Raw genomic sequence first — 12,149 nt, forward strand, 5'->3', positions numbered from 1 at the left:
ATGTATTTAGAATTTGAGAGAGTTATAAATTTTTTGCTAACTTTTTAGCAGTCCTGAAATTTCTTAGAGATTGAACTCAATATTCTGTGAGTCACAGAATATTAGAATTGAGTTGGCTCTCTCATTTGAAGCTGAGGAAGCTGTGGAGTTCACAGAAAGGAAGCAATTTGCCCTGGGTCAAGTAGCAGTGGGCTAATATCACAGCTCTAACTCCCCAGGTCAGTGCTATTTTCACAACACTAGTGGCTTTCAAACTTTTTCTGCTGCAGGATCTTTTATTCAAATAAGCCAGAAAAGCACAGCTGCTATGGTTGAAGGAGAGTAAGTACCTGAAACTATACCCAGTCATTCACCTCCCCATCTACCACAGTAGCTCTTGAAGAAATGCGGCAGAATAGAGAAGCTCAATTTATAATGCCATTTTTCTGAACTATAGCTGAAGACTTGGCCATATAGAATTGGAACTAGGTTTTTATCCTGGCACTGCCATTTAGTGTTTACCTCAAACTAGTCACTGTAACTCTCCAGGCAACAGTTTCTTCACCTATAAAATGAGATAGTAGTGCCTATAATCTTTTGAGCTCATGCTTGAAGATGGATGAGCCCTGAGTCATATAGCAAACATTCACTGAGTTCCTGTTATGTGTCAGGGCCTGTGTTGTTGGGCTGTTTTGGAGTACTGTATAGCAAATGTAAAATACCCAACCTGGAACCTATAGTAGGGACTTAAAAGATATAGTTCTCCATAGAAGTCTGAGCATTTGGTGTTAAGCCAGCTTGATGAGAGATTATAGGTGACGCTATTGCCACTACTGAAGAACCAGGGCCAGAAGAAGAGTGGGCAGAGTTTAGCCAAGTTGCATATAGTTAGTGAAAGAAAGACTAGACCTAGGATGAGACTCAGGAAATCTGGGTTCTGGTCTCAATTTCTGGCCAGATGTCTTAATATTTACTAGCCTTAGTTAGCTGTAAACATATTTAATTATGTCCTAGAAACAATGTTATAGATATCTTCCAGCCTTAAAATATTAGGACTCTTAAATCAATATCAATACACTAATTGCAAGCTCTCCTAGTATCTGGCAAATAGCAGGCATATTTACTAAGCATCTCTGAAAAGTGAGTGTAAATTTTAGTGATGTGTAGGTAGTTCATTATCAACATAGGAAACTTAGAAGTTTTAGGTTGAAATTAGGTTAGACTGGTATTTAATGAAGGACACTATGATAATATATACAATATAAAGTTTCAGGAAAAATCAGTTAGTAATGATCTGTAGTCACAGTAACATTTTAACCCCTAGGTGTCTTTCTTTACTGCCAAGCATACTTTAAGAATGTTTTTTCTCTGTTGTCCATTGGGATAGTGGATGCAAACAAAATTTAACATTTGGTTAAACTAAACAGAGAAATTTTTCAAGGGAAAGAGACCTTAACTAGCCTCTAAAACAATAATAAATAACTTTGGAATTGTGTATCTAGAATGTCTTAGACTAAATTATTCTTAATGCCATTTTCTTCTCTTAGCATTGGCAACAGAAAGTTGGCCGATAAGCAGGAGTCTTTCGTAATGAAAACCAAATCCATATCCTATTTTCTTTTCATAGCCTTATAGAATCCCAAGATTAGTGATTATACCACACTAGTCATTTAGTCATGTGTCGCTATTGATGTTTTGAACCGATAATTCTTTCCTGTGGGGAGCTGTCCTATGCATTGTAGGATGTTCAGCAGCATCCCTGGCCTCCTATCAGGTGCCAGTAGCACCACCACCTTTTTCCCCCAGTTGTTCCAACCAAAACTGTCTCCAGACATTTCCAAATACCCCTTTGGGGACGAAATTGCTCCCAGTTGTGAATCATGGCTCTAGTCCAGATTCCCACATAGTGCTGGAATGTATTCTATAGTATCTCTACTAAGCATGTAGCCAGCATGTGCTTAAACATTTCTGAGGATAGGAAGCTGATTGTAGACTAAGAAAACCTGTTTCTTCTTATCTCCTAAGAACTTTCTCACTGTCTAATTACCATCTTCGAAAAATGGGGTTGGGTTCCTCAGAAATAAATGCATTTTTTTAATTAATTAATTTTTTTTATACAGCAGGTTCTTATTATTTATCTATTTTTTAATTTTTTTATAAAGCAGGTTCATATCAGTCATCAGTTTTATACACATCAGTGTATACATGTCAATCCCAATCTCCCAATTCATCACACCTCCACCCCCACCCCCCTGCCGCTTTCCCCCCTTGGTGTCCATACATTTGTTCTCTACATCTGTGTCTCAATTTCTGCCCTGCAAACCAGTACAAACAAATCCATTTTTAACAGATAAACATTTACCTAATTGCCCTTTCCCAACTACAAAACACCTGAAAATGCTGGATGAAATATAACATTTAATGCACAGCTGAGCTTGTAAGACAGTAAGGGAAATCCCCAGGGCAAGAAAGAAGTCAAAGAAGAACATTTGAATAGCAGTAAACAAATGAGGAGATGCTGCAGGGGCTAAGAAATTTGAGTTTTAGTGGCCAAGAGGGATAAAATTTGAAGCCTTGCCTTGGGTCCACATAAAGAAGTTAGAATTAGGAATCCTTCATGAAGCTAGGATTTTCAGTACAATGTAGATTAGAAAATTTTCACTCTCTGGCACAAGGAGACAAATGCAAAACTTGTCTCTCTTGGTCTGGGGTCTAGCTGAGGAGTGGGGGAAAGGGTTTTTGTAGAATTGTCTTCTCTATCCTTATGCATGTTGGACATTTAATGTATTATTGAAATGACCCAGGTACAGCTAAGCTAAGTTATTAAGTGGTCCTAAAGTGGTAGTAATCGTTGAAGCTTTCACCCCAAACCATTGCAGATTTCTCATAAAGCCTACTCCAAATTCATAAAATTTAGAGTCCCTCCCTCCAGAATTCTAGATAATAGGAATATCAGCATGTTTAAAATTATGAAAATTCTAAGAAGAGGACAAGATGCTATCAAAACACAAAGAGAATTTGGGGGAAAAACAGAACTTATAGAAATTTAAAAATTATTGAAGTGAATAACTTATGCAGCAAATTAGACACAGCTGAATTAGAAGGTGAGTTTGAAGAAATTACCCAGAATACAGCAGACAATAAGAGATGGAAATATGAAAGAGGTCAAGAGAAGTGAAGGATAAAATGAAAAAGTTGAATGTGTATCTGAAAAGAGTTCCAGAAGAAGATAAAGAAATTGAGGAGGGACAATAGTGAAAGAGAGAATGGCTGAAATTTTTCCAGAATTGATGAAAGACATGAGTCCTCAGATTCAGAAGTCCAGTAATTATGAGCCCTACAAATAAAAATAAATTCACATCTAGGCACAAAATTGTAAAACTACAGAGCATGAAAAACAAAGAGAATGTTAAAAGCAACTCAAAATGAAAGACCAGTTATTTACAAAGGGAAGATTATCAGACCCACAGCTAATTTCTCAGTGGCAACGTTGGAAGCCATGAAATATTAGAATAATATTTTCAAAGTGATGAGAAAATTATTAACAGCCCAGAATTTTAAACAAAGCTATAGTATCAAGAGTAGTATGAACTAAAGACCTTTTTAAAGAGACTAAGAGAATTTACCATTAACAGACCCTTGCTAATTGAACTGCCCAAGGATGTACTTCAGGAAGAAGAAAATTGAACCTAAGATGGAAGAAATAAGAGCTAAGAAGGAATGGTGAGCTAAATAATTGGTAAACATGGGGTAAATCTAAATAAGCATTGACTTATTTAGTAATAATGATCATATATGGTCTTTAGACAGTAAGTCAGATATGTCTGTTGACATTTTTTAAATATCACTAAAATAATAGAAATAGAATGTATAGCTTCTAAACTAGTAGTGGGGGCGGGTAGAAAGGAAGGGCATGATGAAAAAATCAATACAATAAAATTCAGGAAAAGTAGGAAAACAGCATAGAAAAAGAAGGGTAAAAAGCAGTGGTATCAAAAAGTGATAAACCAAAATATACCAGTAATTAACAATAAATGCAAATGGATTATAAGCACTGATAAAAAGAAAGTGATTAATAGATTGAATAATAATCTCAGATTTAACTATGTGCTCTTACAGGAATGATATAAAACATAAGGTCTCAGTTCATAGTTAAAAGGATAGAGAAAAATAGAGAATCCAGATGAATATTAACCAAGAAAAAGGAGTATAACAATATTTTTATCAGATAAAAAGCATTACTGAGGAGAAAAAGGACCACTGTATAATATAAAAGGAAGAATTCAGGAAGATAGCTAAACTTTTGTGTTCTTAATAACCTAGCCTCAAAATACGTGAGGCAAAAATGGTCAGAATTCATATAGATAGCAAATCCTAGGGGAGATTTTAACACACCTGGGTTAGTAATTGATGGATTGAGCAAAAACTAGTAAGGATAAAGAAAGCTTAAATAATATAATTAGAATAGTTTGATATAATGGATATATTCAGAAACCATACACTAATAATTCAAGAATTCTTAATCTTTACAAGAGTAACATTTATATAAATTGACCATGTGTTATTCCCACAGCAGGTTTCAGTAAATACCAAATATTGGTAACACACAGATCATTTTCTCTGACCACAGTGCAATTAAGTCAAGTCAGTGGCCAAAAAAAAAGAAGCAGAAGAAGAAGAAGAAAAAAACTGACCAACTAAAATATCCCATATTTTTAGAAATTTTAAAACATGTTCTAAATACCCAATGATTTTTTAAAAAGCAATCATTATGGACATTAGAAAATATTTAGAAGGGAATAATGAGAATGGTACATATCAAAACTTGTGAGATGTAGACAGTACAACATTTGGAAGAAAATTTGAGCCCTCAGATACTTATATTAGAGCAGAACATCAGCTGAAAATTAACAGGCCAAATGTCTGACTTAAGAATTGAGAAAAAGAACAGCAAAGTAGTAATTTAGGAGGAAGGAAATAATAAAGGTAAGAGCAGAGATAAGTAAAGTATGAATTAAAAAACCCAATGGAACAGAGCAGCAAAATCAAGATATTTCTTTGAAAAGACAACTAAAATTGATGATCCTGGTAAGACAAATAAATAAAAAAGAAAGAGGCACGAGCAACGTCAAGAAAGAAAAAAAGCATACACTTTAAAGGGTGTATTTTATAGTATGTGAATTATATCTTAATTTTAAAAAATATTTATTTTCCTTATTTTTTTTTGCTGCGTCGGTTCTTAGTTGCGGCACACGGGATCTTTGTTGAGGCATACGGGATCTTTTTTTTTTTTTTTCCCATTACGGCGCGCGGTCTGCTCGGGTTTCTCTCTAGTTGCGGCACGCAGGCTTCTCTCTAGTTGTGGCGTGTGGGTTTTCTCTCTATAGTTGTGGCGTGCGGGCTGCAGAGCCTATGGGCTCTGTAGTTTGCCGCACATGGGCTCTCTCGTTGAGGTGTACGAGCTCAGTAGTTGTGGCACGCGGGCTTAGTTGCCCCGCGGCATGTGGGATCTTAGTTCCCCAACCAGGGATCGAACCCACGTCCCCTGCATTGGAAGGCAGATTCTTTACCACTGGACCACCAGGGGAGTCTCTTAATTTTAAAAAAGAATGGAAAGAAGAGTATTCCATGAATAACTTTATGCTAATAAATTTGAAAGCGTTGGCAAAGAAACAGTTTTCTGGAAAATATAATTTAAAACTGACTTAATAAGACATATCAAATGAAAAATCTATAACTACTTAAGAAATTGAAATAATCTGTCTCCCTATGAATCAATTAGTATAACCACAGGCTCAGATGATTTTACAGGTGAGTCTTACTAAATATTTAAAAGACAGATACATATATTCTTTCAGAGCATAGAAAAAGAGGAAAGATACTTTCCAGCTCATTTTGAAGTTGTTTTAATCTTGATGCTAAAATTAAAGGACAGGAAGAGAGGATAATTATAGGCTATTTTCACTTACGAGCACAGATGCTAAATCCTAGAAAGTCTAATAGTATCAGAAATTAGAGGGACTTCCCTGGCGGTCCAGTGGTTAAGACTTCACCTTCCAATGCAGGGGGTGCGGGTTCCATCTCTGGTTGGGGAGCTAAGATCCCACTTGCCTCACGACCAAAAAACCAAAGCATAAAACAGAAGCAATACTGTAGCAAATTCAATAAAGACTTTAAAAGTGGTCCACATCAAAAAAATCTTTAGGGACTTCCCTGGTGGTACAGTGGTTAAGAATCTGCCTTCCAGTGCAGGGGACACGGGTTCGACCCCTGGTCCAGGAAGATCCCACATGTCACGGAGCAACTGAGCCCGCGCACGACAACTACTGAAGCCCACGCACTTAGAGCCCGTGCTCCGCAACAAGAGAAGCCACCGCAATGAGAAACCTGTGCACCGCAATGAAGAGTAGCCCCCGCTCGCTGCAACTAGAGAAAGCCCGTGCACAGCAATGAAGACCCAAATCAGCCAAAAATAAATAAACAAACAACTAAATAAGTAAAATACTTGAAAACAAATCTTTAAAAAAATTTTTTTAAAATAAAAAGAAATTAGAAAGATGTGGAGCAAAAGGAGTTCTCAGACTGCTAGTAAGAGTATAAACTGGCAAAACCGCTTTTGAGTGCAGTTTACCAATATCTAGTAAAATTGAAGGTGCTTATACTTTAAAACCTAGCAATTTTAAGTATATAGTCTAAAGACACTCTTACCTGTCTGTGGAATACAGGACAAATACATGACACTGCAAAATTCTAAGGATGAAAAGTTAGTATTCATCAGCAGGAGAATGGATTTATCAGTTCCATAAAATGGGGCACTGTTGTAGCAGCCAAGATGGATGAATCTCAGAAAATAATATTAAGTGAGAAGGGAAACTGAAGAAGAATACATATAGAACGGTGTCACTTATACAAAGATTAAAAGCATACAAAAAATGTAATGCAGTTTATGTATGTAGGAAAGATAAACATGCATGGAACTGTTAACCCCAGATATAAGATAAGAAGGAGGGAATGGAATGAGATTGGGAAGGAGGAGGCAGCTTCTGGTGTATCTGCATATATATCTGAAGGAGGCAGGGTAGAATGTGTAGATTTAAATAAGGTAGATGGTGGTATAAAAATTTTCCATACCTTCTTATATTTTTGAAATATTTCATTAAAAACAAACATTGTGCCAATGCCAGTACTCTATTCTAGGAATTTTTTTTTCTCTAGGATTAATAAGGATGACCAGCCCTGCCACTGTGATGATACCCCAGGGTGGAAATGTGTCATCTTCCATGATGGCACCAGGCCCCAATTCAGAACTGCAGCCCAGGACTCCTCGCCCTGCTTCTCAGTCAGGTACTGACCTCCAGTCTTTGAGAATTGAAGAGGCTGAACTCCCTGCACAGATCATTACAAAATTCACCTCTCTCTGATGCCAGATTCCTAACTGCGCAGCTTAAATGCTGTCTTCTATGTAAAATCTGCCCTAGTTTCTTCAAGCTGAAAGTCATCATTTCCTTCTCAGAATTTCTTCTCAGAATTTCTCATTATTCTTATCATTATTCTTATTCCTAAAAATCTATTCCTTGGCCTACTTAGTCCTGCCACTCCATGACCGAGAATTCTGTATTTGTTTTGTTTTCTTATAGTTCCTCAGAATATGCTTTGGAGAGTACTGCTCTCCACATTTTATGTTTGGCTCTTATATCCACTTAGAATCATAAGCTCTTTCTAGACAACATTCATCTTTCTGTCATCTCGGCAGTTGCTTTGCATTATAGCAAGTGCTCACAAACGTTTCATTGAATGATCCCAGAAGATTTTACTCTATATTGGCAGAATTGCCAAGACTGTAGGATTGCTGAAGGATCTAGGTTGCAGTAAGTTAATTATTGCTTTGTTGACTGTCTTTAAACAGATGCAATGGATCCACTCCTCTCTGGGCTCCATATACAGCAGCAAAGTCATCCCTCAGGATCTTTAGCTCCCCCGCACCACCCAATGCAGCCCGTCCCTGTGAACAGACAGATAAACCCAGCTAATTTTCCCCAGCTGCAGCCACAGCCACAGCAACAGCAGCAACAGCAGCAGCAGCTGCAGACAAGACCCCCACAGCAACATCAGCAGCAGCAGCCACAGGGAATTCGACCCCAGTTTACTGCCCCAGCTCAGGTGCCTGTTCCTCCAGGCTGGAACCAGCTGCCTTCGGGAGCCCTTCAGCCTCCTCCAGCCCAGAGTTCTCTGGGCACAATGACTGCAAATCAAGGGTGGAAGAAGGCTCCCTTGCCTGGCCCAATGCAACAGCAACTCCAGGCAAGACCATCCTTAGCCACGGTACAGACACCTTCCCACCCTCCCCCTCCGTATCCCTTTGGCAGCCAGCAAGCTTCACAAGCCCATACAAACTTTCCTCAGATGAGCAACCCAGGCCAGTTCACAGCTCCTCAGATGAAGAGCTTGCAGGGAGGGCCCTCTAGGGTCCCAGCCCCCCTGCAGCAGCCCCACCTCACCAACAAGTCTCCTGCCTCCTCACCCTCCTCCTTCCAGCAGGGATCCCCTGCATCCTCCCCAACGGTTAACCAAACTCAGCAGCAGATGGGACCAAGGCCACCTCAAAATAACCCACTTCCCCAGGGATTTCAGCAGCCCGTCAGCTCTCCGGGTCGGAATCCTATGGTTCAACAGGGAAACGTGCCACCTAACTTCATGGTGATGCAGCAGCAACCACCAAATCAGGGGCCACAGAGTTTACATCCAGGCCTAGGAGGTGAGGAACACTGAAGCTATTTGTGTTGGTAAATTTACTAGAGATAGATCTTAGCAGAACTTCAATTTTTAGAGTTAATGGAGGGAGTGAAATAAGGATGTAATTACTTGGTTTTGTGGATATAGTGGTGACACTTGATATGACTTAGTTAACTTGATACATTATGCAGCATCTTACTGGTTATGTTTAAGCTAGCCCTCTGGATAAAAATGCAGGTAAAATTCAATATAGAGATGTTCATTTTGTTTTTCAAAATATTTTTGCTTGATCTTCTACTAGTAAATTAAAAAGTCCAGAAGAAACAGGATTTTATTAACAGCTTAAGCTGCTCAGCTGTTGAAAACATTAAGATTATGCAATAGAGCAAAAATGAAAAGATAAGAATAGGGTTTTGTTGGGGAAAAGGCCCTTCTGATTTTCAATTTTGATAATCCTAGTTAGTAAAATAGCATGGTGTTTGTTAAATTTGATTAAAGTATAAAGGGGAATAAGTTCAGAAATCATTGACTTTTATAGTTTTATAATGCCAATGCCTGCTCCTTAGAGAGGGAATTCCACCAGTTATACCTAAAGGAGATTTATTTATTTATTTTGTAAGGTGCCTCTTGTATGAAGAAAAAGCAATGGAGCTTAATGTGTGAGAGGTAAAACGATTACAGTAAAACTTATCCATCTCCATGTTTATTATTTATTCTTATTAATCATTGATCTAGTGCACATGAATGTGCTTGGAGCTTTTCAGTAAGGTATAGAGAGTAATACCGTCATCTGATAAACATACCCCCCACCAAAAGACACCCATTGCCTACCCAGAAAAAAACCCTTGCATCTTTAGTGCAACATAGCAAAGGCATGTTCCCATGATTTCTGGTGAAATTAAGTTACTCATCAGTCTTTTCACTCTCTTGTAATTACTTTTACTGACATGCAGGCTGTAATATTTGAATCCTAAGAAGTTTTTAGAAAGTGCAAGAATGTTTCGGCTCCAAACTTCACTGTTCTGGGCATCTAGCCTTGGATCAGTGGAAGCTGGGTAGTCCCTCCTGCAAATGTGATTACTGATTTAATTACAATGGAAGCATGCAAATGGGGACTTGTCACTGCTAAAGAAAGGACAAATGCATATTTGTCTACAGAGCGTTTTTCAGGACATTGAAAATTTGGCCCTTAAATAAATGGACTAATACAAAAAAATTTTAAGTGAGCTTAGGTCTTAATGCTTTTCATAGAGCAAGTGATGTGCTCACCTAGGTGATCTGGCCACATCTAGGCCTATGTTATAAACTATGAGTGGGTTCTGAGATTCTCCTTATTACAGATTTGTTTTCTGAAATTAAACCTTCCTATAAAAGAAAATACTACTTTATTAGTAAGATTGCATCAGAGTATGGTTTTTGGTACCATAGCTGTCAGTATTTCAGCAAACCTTTGGAGGGGAAGGTGTAATGATAAATTTAATATACCCTCACTTTGACGCTCCTGTGAATTGTTTCTGATCTCTCATCTCTTCCAAAGAGACAAGCACAATATTGGGCAGAAATTTTCCACAAAGGAAATTATCATCCATTTCCCTCAATGGAAAAAAAAATCACCTATGTATGCTTAATATCAGGACCCAGGTCTTTGTTTTATAGTAGTTCTTATCAGTTTGTGTGAATATGAGAGAATTTAGCATACTCCTTTGGTACCTGTGTTAAAGTATGTAAAGTTTTGGGGTCCGTTGTATTACAGAAAAGTGAGCCCTAAACCTTGCTGTGACGTGGCCTCAGATCACATTTAGGGAGCAGATTGCCATCTTTTCCTTGGCATGTTCTAAGTGTAAATTTTTTAGTATTTCTTTTTCATTTTGACAATGCTCATGTAAGAGATTGTGTTGATTTTTTTAACCATCTTTCCCAACCTTATTAAAGATCCTACCAGTGTGACAGAGAGAGCTAAGCCAGTGGAGACTTCATGCAGCTCATCCTTCCTTATTCATTCCACATCTAAGCAAGAGTATAAATTTGCTAGGTAACTGCCTTACTCGTTGTTTTCTATTAAGGAATGCCTAAACGCCTCCCACCTGGCTTCTCAGCAGGACAGGCCAACCCGAACTTTATGCAAGGTCAGGTGCCTTCGACCACAGCAACTACCCCTGGGAATTCAGGAGCCCCTCAGCTGCAAGCAAATCAAAATGTCCAGCATGCAGGTTTGTTTTCTGTGATTTATTCAGCCAGCATTTATTGAACATTGTGAGGTAGGTAGACAACAAGGATATACAGAGAAGTAGAAGCCCTGGTCCTTCCCCTTAGTTTCAGACCTATAAATAATTATTCTTTCAGGGCAATAACTGATATATTGAAAGTAGGTAAAATGTCTGGAGAATCTAGAAACACCTAAAGAAAGGAGATAAAACTTGAGGTAGAGCTGGGATCAGCATTTTTTTTTTTCCTGAAAAGAACCAGATAGTAAATATTTTAGGCTTTGCAGGTTCTATGTTCTCTGTTGCAACTGCATAACTTTGCTGTTGCAGCACCAGAGTAGCCATAGACGATACATAAATGAATGACGATGGCAGTGTTCCAACCTGCCTGTGTGCTACTGCAAAACTATATTCCTGAACTCTGAATTCATGTTATTTACAAACTGGCAATGGGCCTCATTTGGCCCATGGACCATAGTTTGCTGACCGCTCAGTTAGTGAAAGGGCAAAAGTTGTTTCTGGCAAAGGAGATGATAGGTACAAAGGCATGGAGGCACATGGCATTTTGAACAACTGTGGCTTTTAAAATCTCTTTATAGTTCATGTTAACATTGTATATGCTGAGTGTCTGAATTCTGTGTTTTTTGAAGACCAGGCTTTAATCAATACCGGTTAGGAGGACAAATAGTGTGGAGCAGAATGGCTAAAAAGTATTTGTAAGCAACATTGTATAAGCCCAGACTTCATGTTTCTGGTTGCTTTTAGGTGGCACATGACTAACCCTCTTACCCTTTCTCATTCAGGAAATTTGGACTGAGGTAGCACAAATATTTTCTGAACTCCGATCCCCACTTGGAGTTAGTTCAGTTATGTGGTTCCAACATTAATTGTAAATCACTAAGGAAGGAGAATAGTCTTAAACTTAAAAAAAAAAAAAAACCTCTTGAAAGCTTAGAGAAGGGTAGGGCAAACTGCATGACTTCCCCTATCTGCTAATGCAAAACTATAATTCCTGAGCTATGTGAATTCATGTTTTCTATAGGAAGTTTTAAAATAGTGATAAAATCATTCATAATTCCTCCACATAAGCACAACTCTTTTATTGATATATTTTTATATGGTGCCTTCCTCCCACATGCACATATTGTTTTGATTTCTCTGTTTATCCCATCTAAGAGAGCTCTACTCTTGTCTGTCGTTTTCTCTTCTCCTACCCTACATTATTGCTCTTGT

At 38.1% G+C, this 12,149-nt stretch overlaps 1 protein-coding gene across 14 annotated transcripts in view; it reads left to right on the forward strand.

The window, feature by feature from the left end:
- The window catches only part of NCOA6 (nuclear receptor coactivator 6), a 98,823-nt gene that overhangs the window by 57,550 nt on the left and 29,124 nt on the right, over positions 1 to 12,149 (forward strand). For 9 of the 14 annotated variants that reach the window (XR_014255190.1, XR_014255191.1, XM_082432117.1 and 6 more), the window contains 3 exons: positions 7,195 to 7,323; positions 7,886 to 8,734; positions 10,776 to 10,922. The exons of 1 other annotated variant lie outside the window; for it this stretch is intronic. Coding sequence is in view for 11 of the 13 variants with exons in the window: in XM_082432117.1 (XP_082288243.1) it covers positions 7,195 to 7,323; positions 7,886 to 8,734; positions 10,776 to 10,922 (1,125 nt within the window). In the remaining 2 variants the exon portion in view is untranslated. The remainder of the gene's footprint in view (positions 1 to 7,194; positions 7,324 to 7,885; positions 8,735 to 10,775; positions 10,923 to 12,149) is intronic. 4 more of the 14 variants (XM_082432122.1, XM_082432123.1, XM_082432113.1 and 1 more) reach the window with 4 other exon arrangements.

The sequence above is a fragment of the Balaenoptera physalus genome, assembly GCF_965194825.1.
Source record: "Balaenoptera physalus genome assembly, chromosome: 16".
NCBI classification, from domain to species: domain Eukaryota; kingdom Metazoa; phylum Chordata; class Mammalia; order Artiodactyla; family Balaenopteridae; genus Balaenoptera; species Balaenoptera physalus.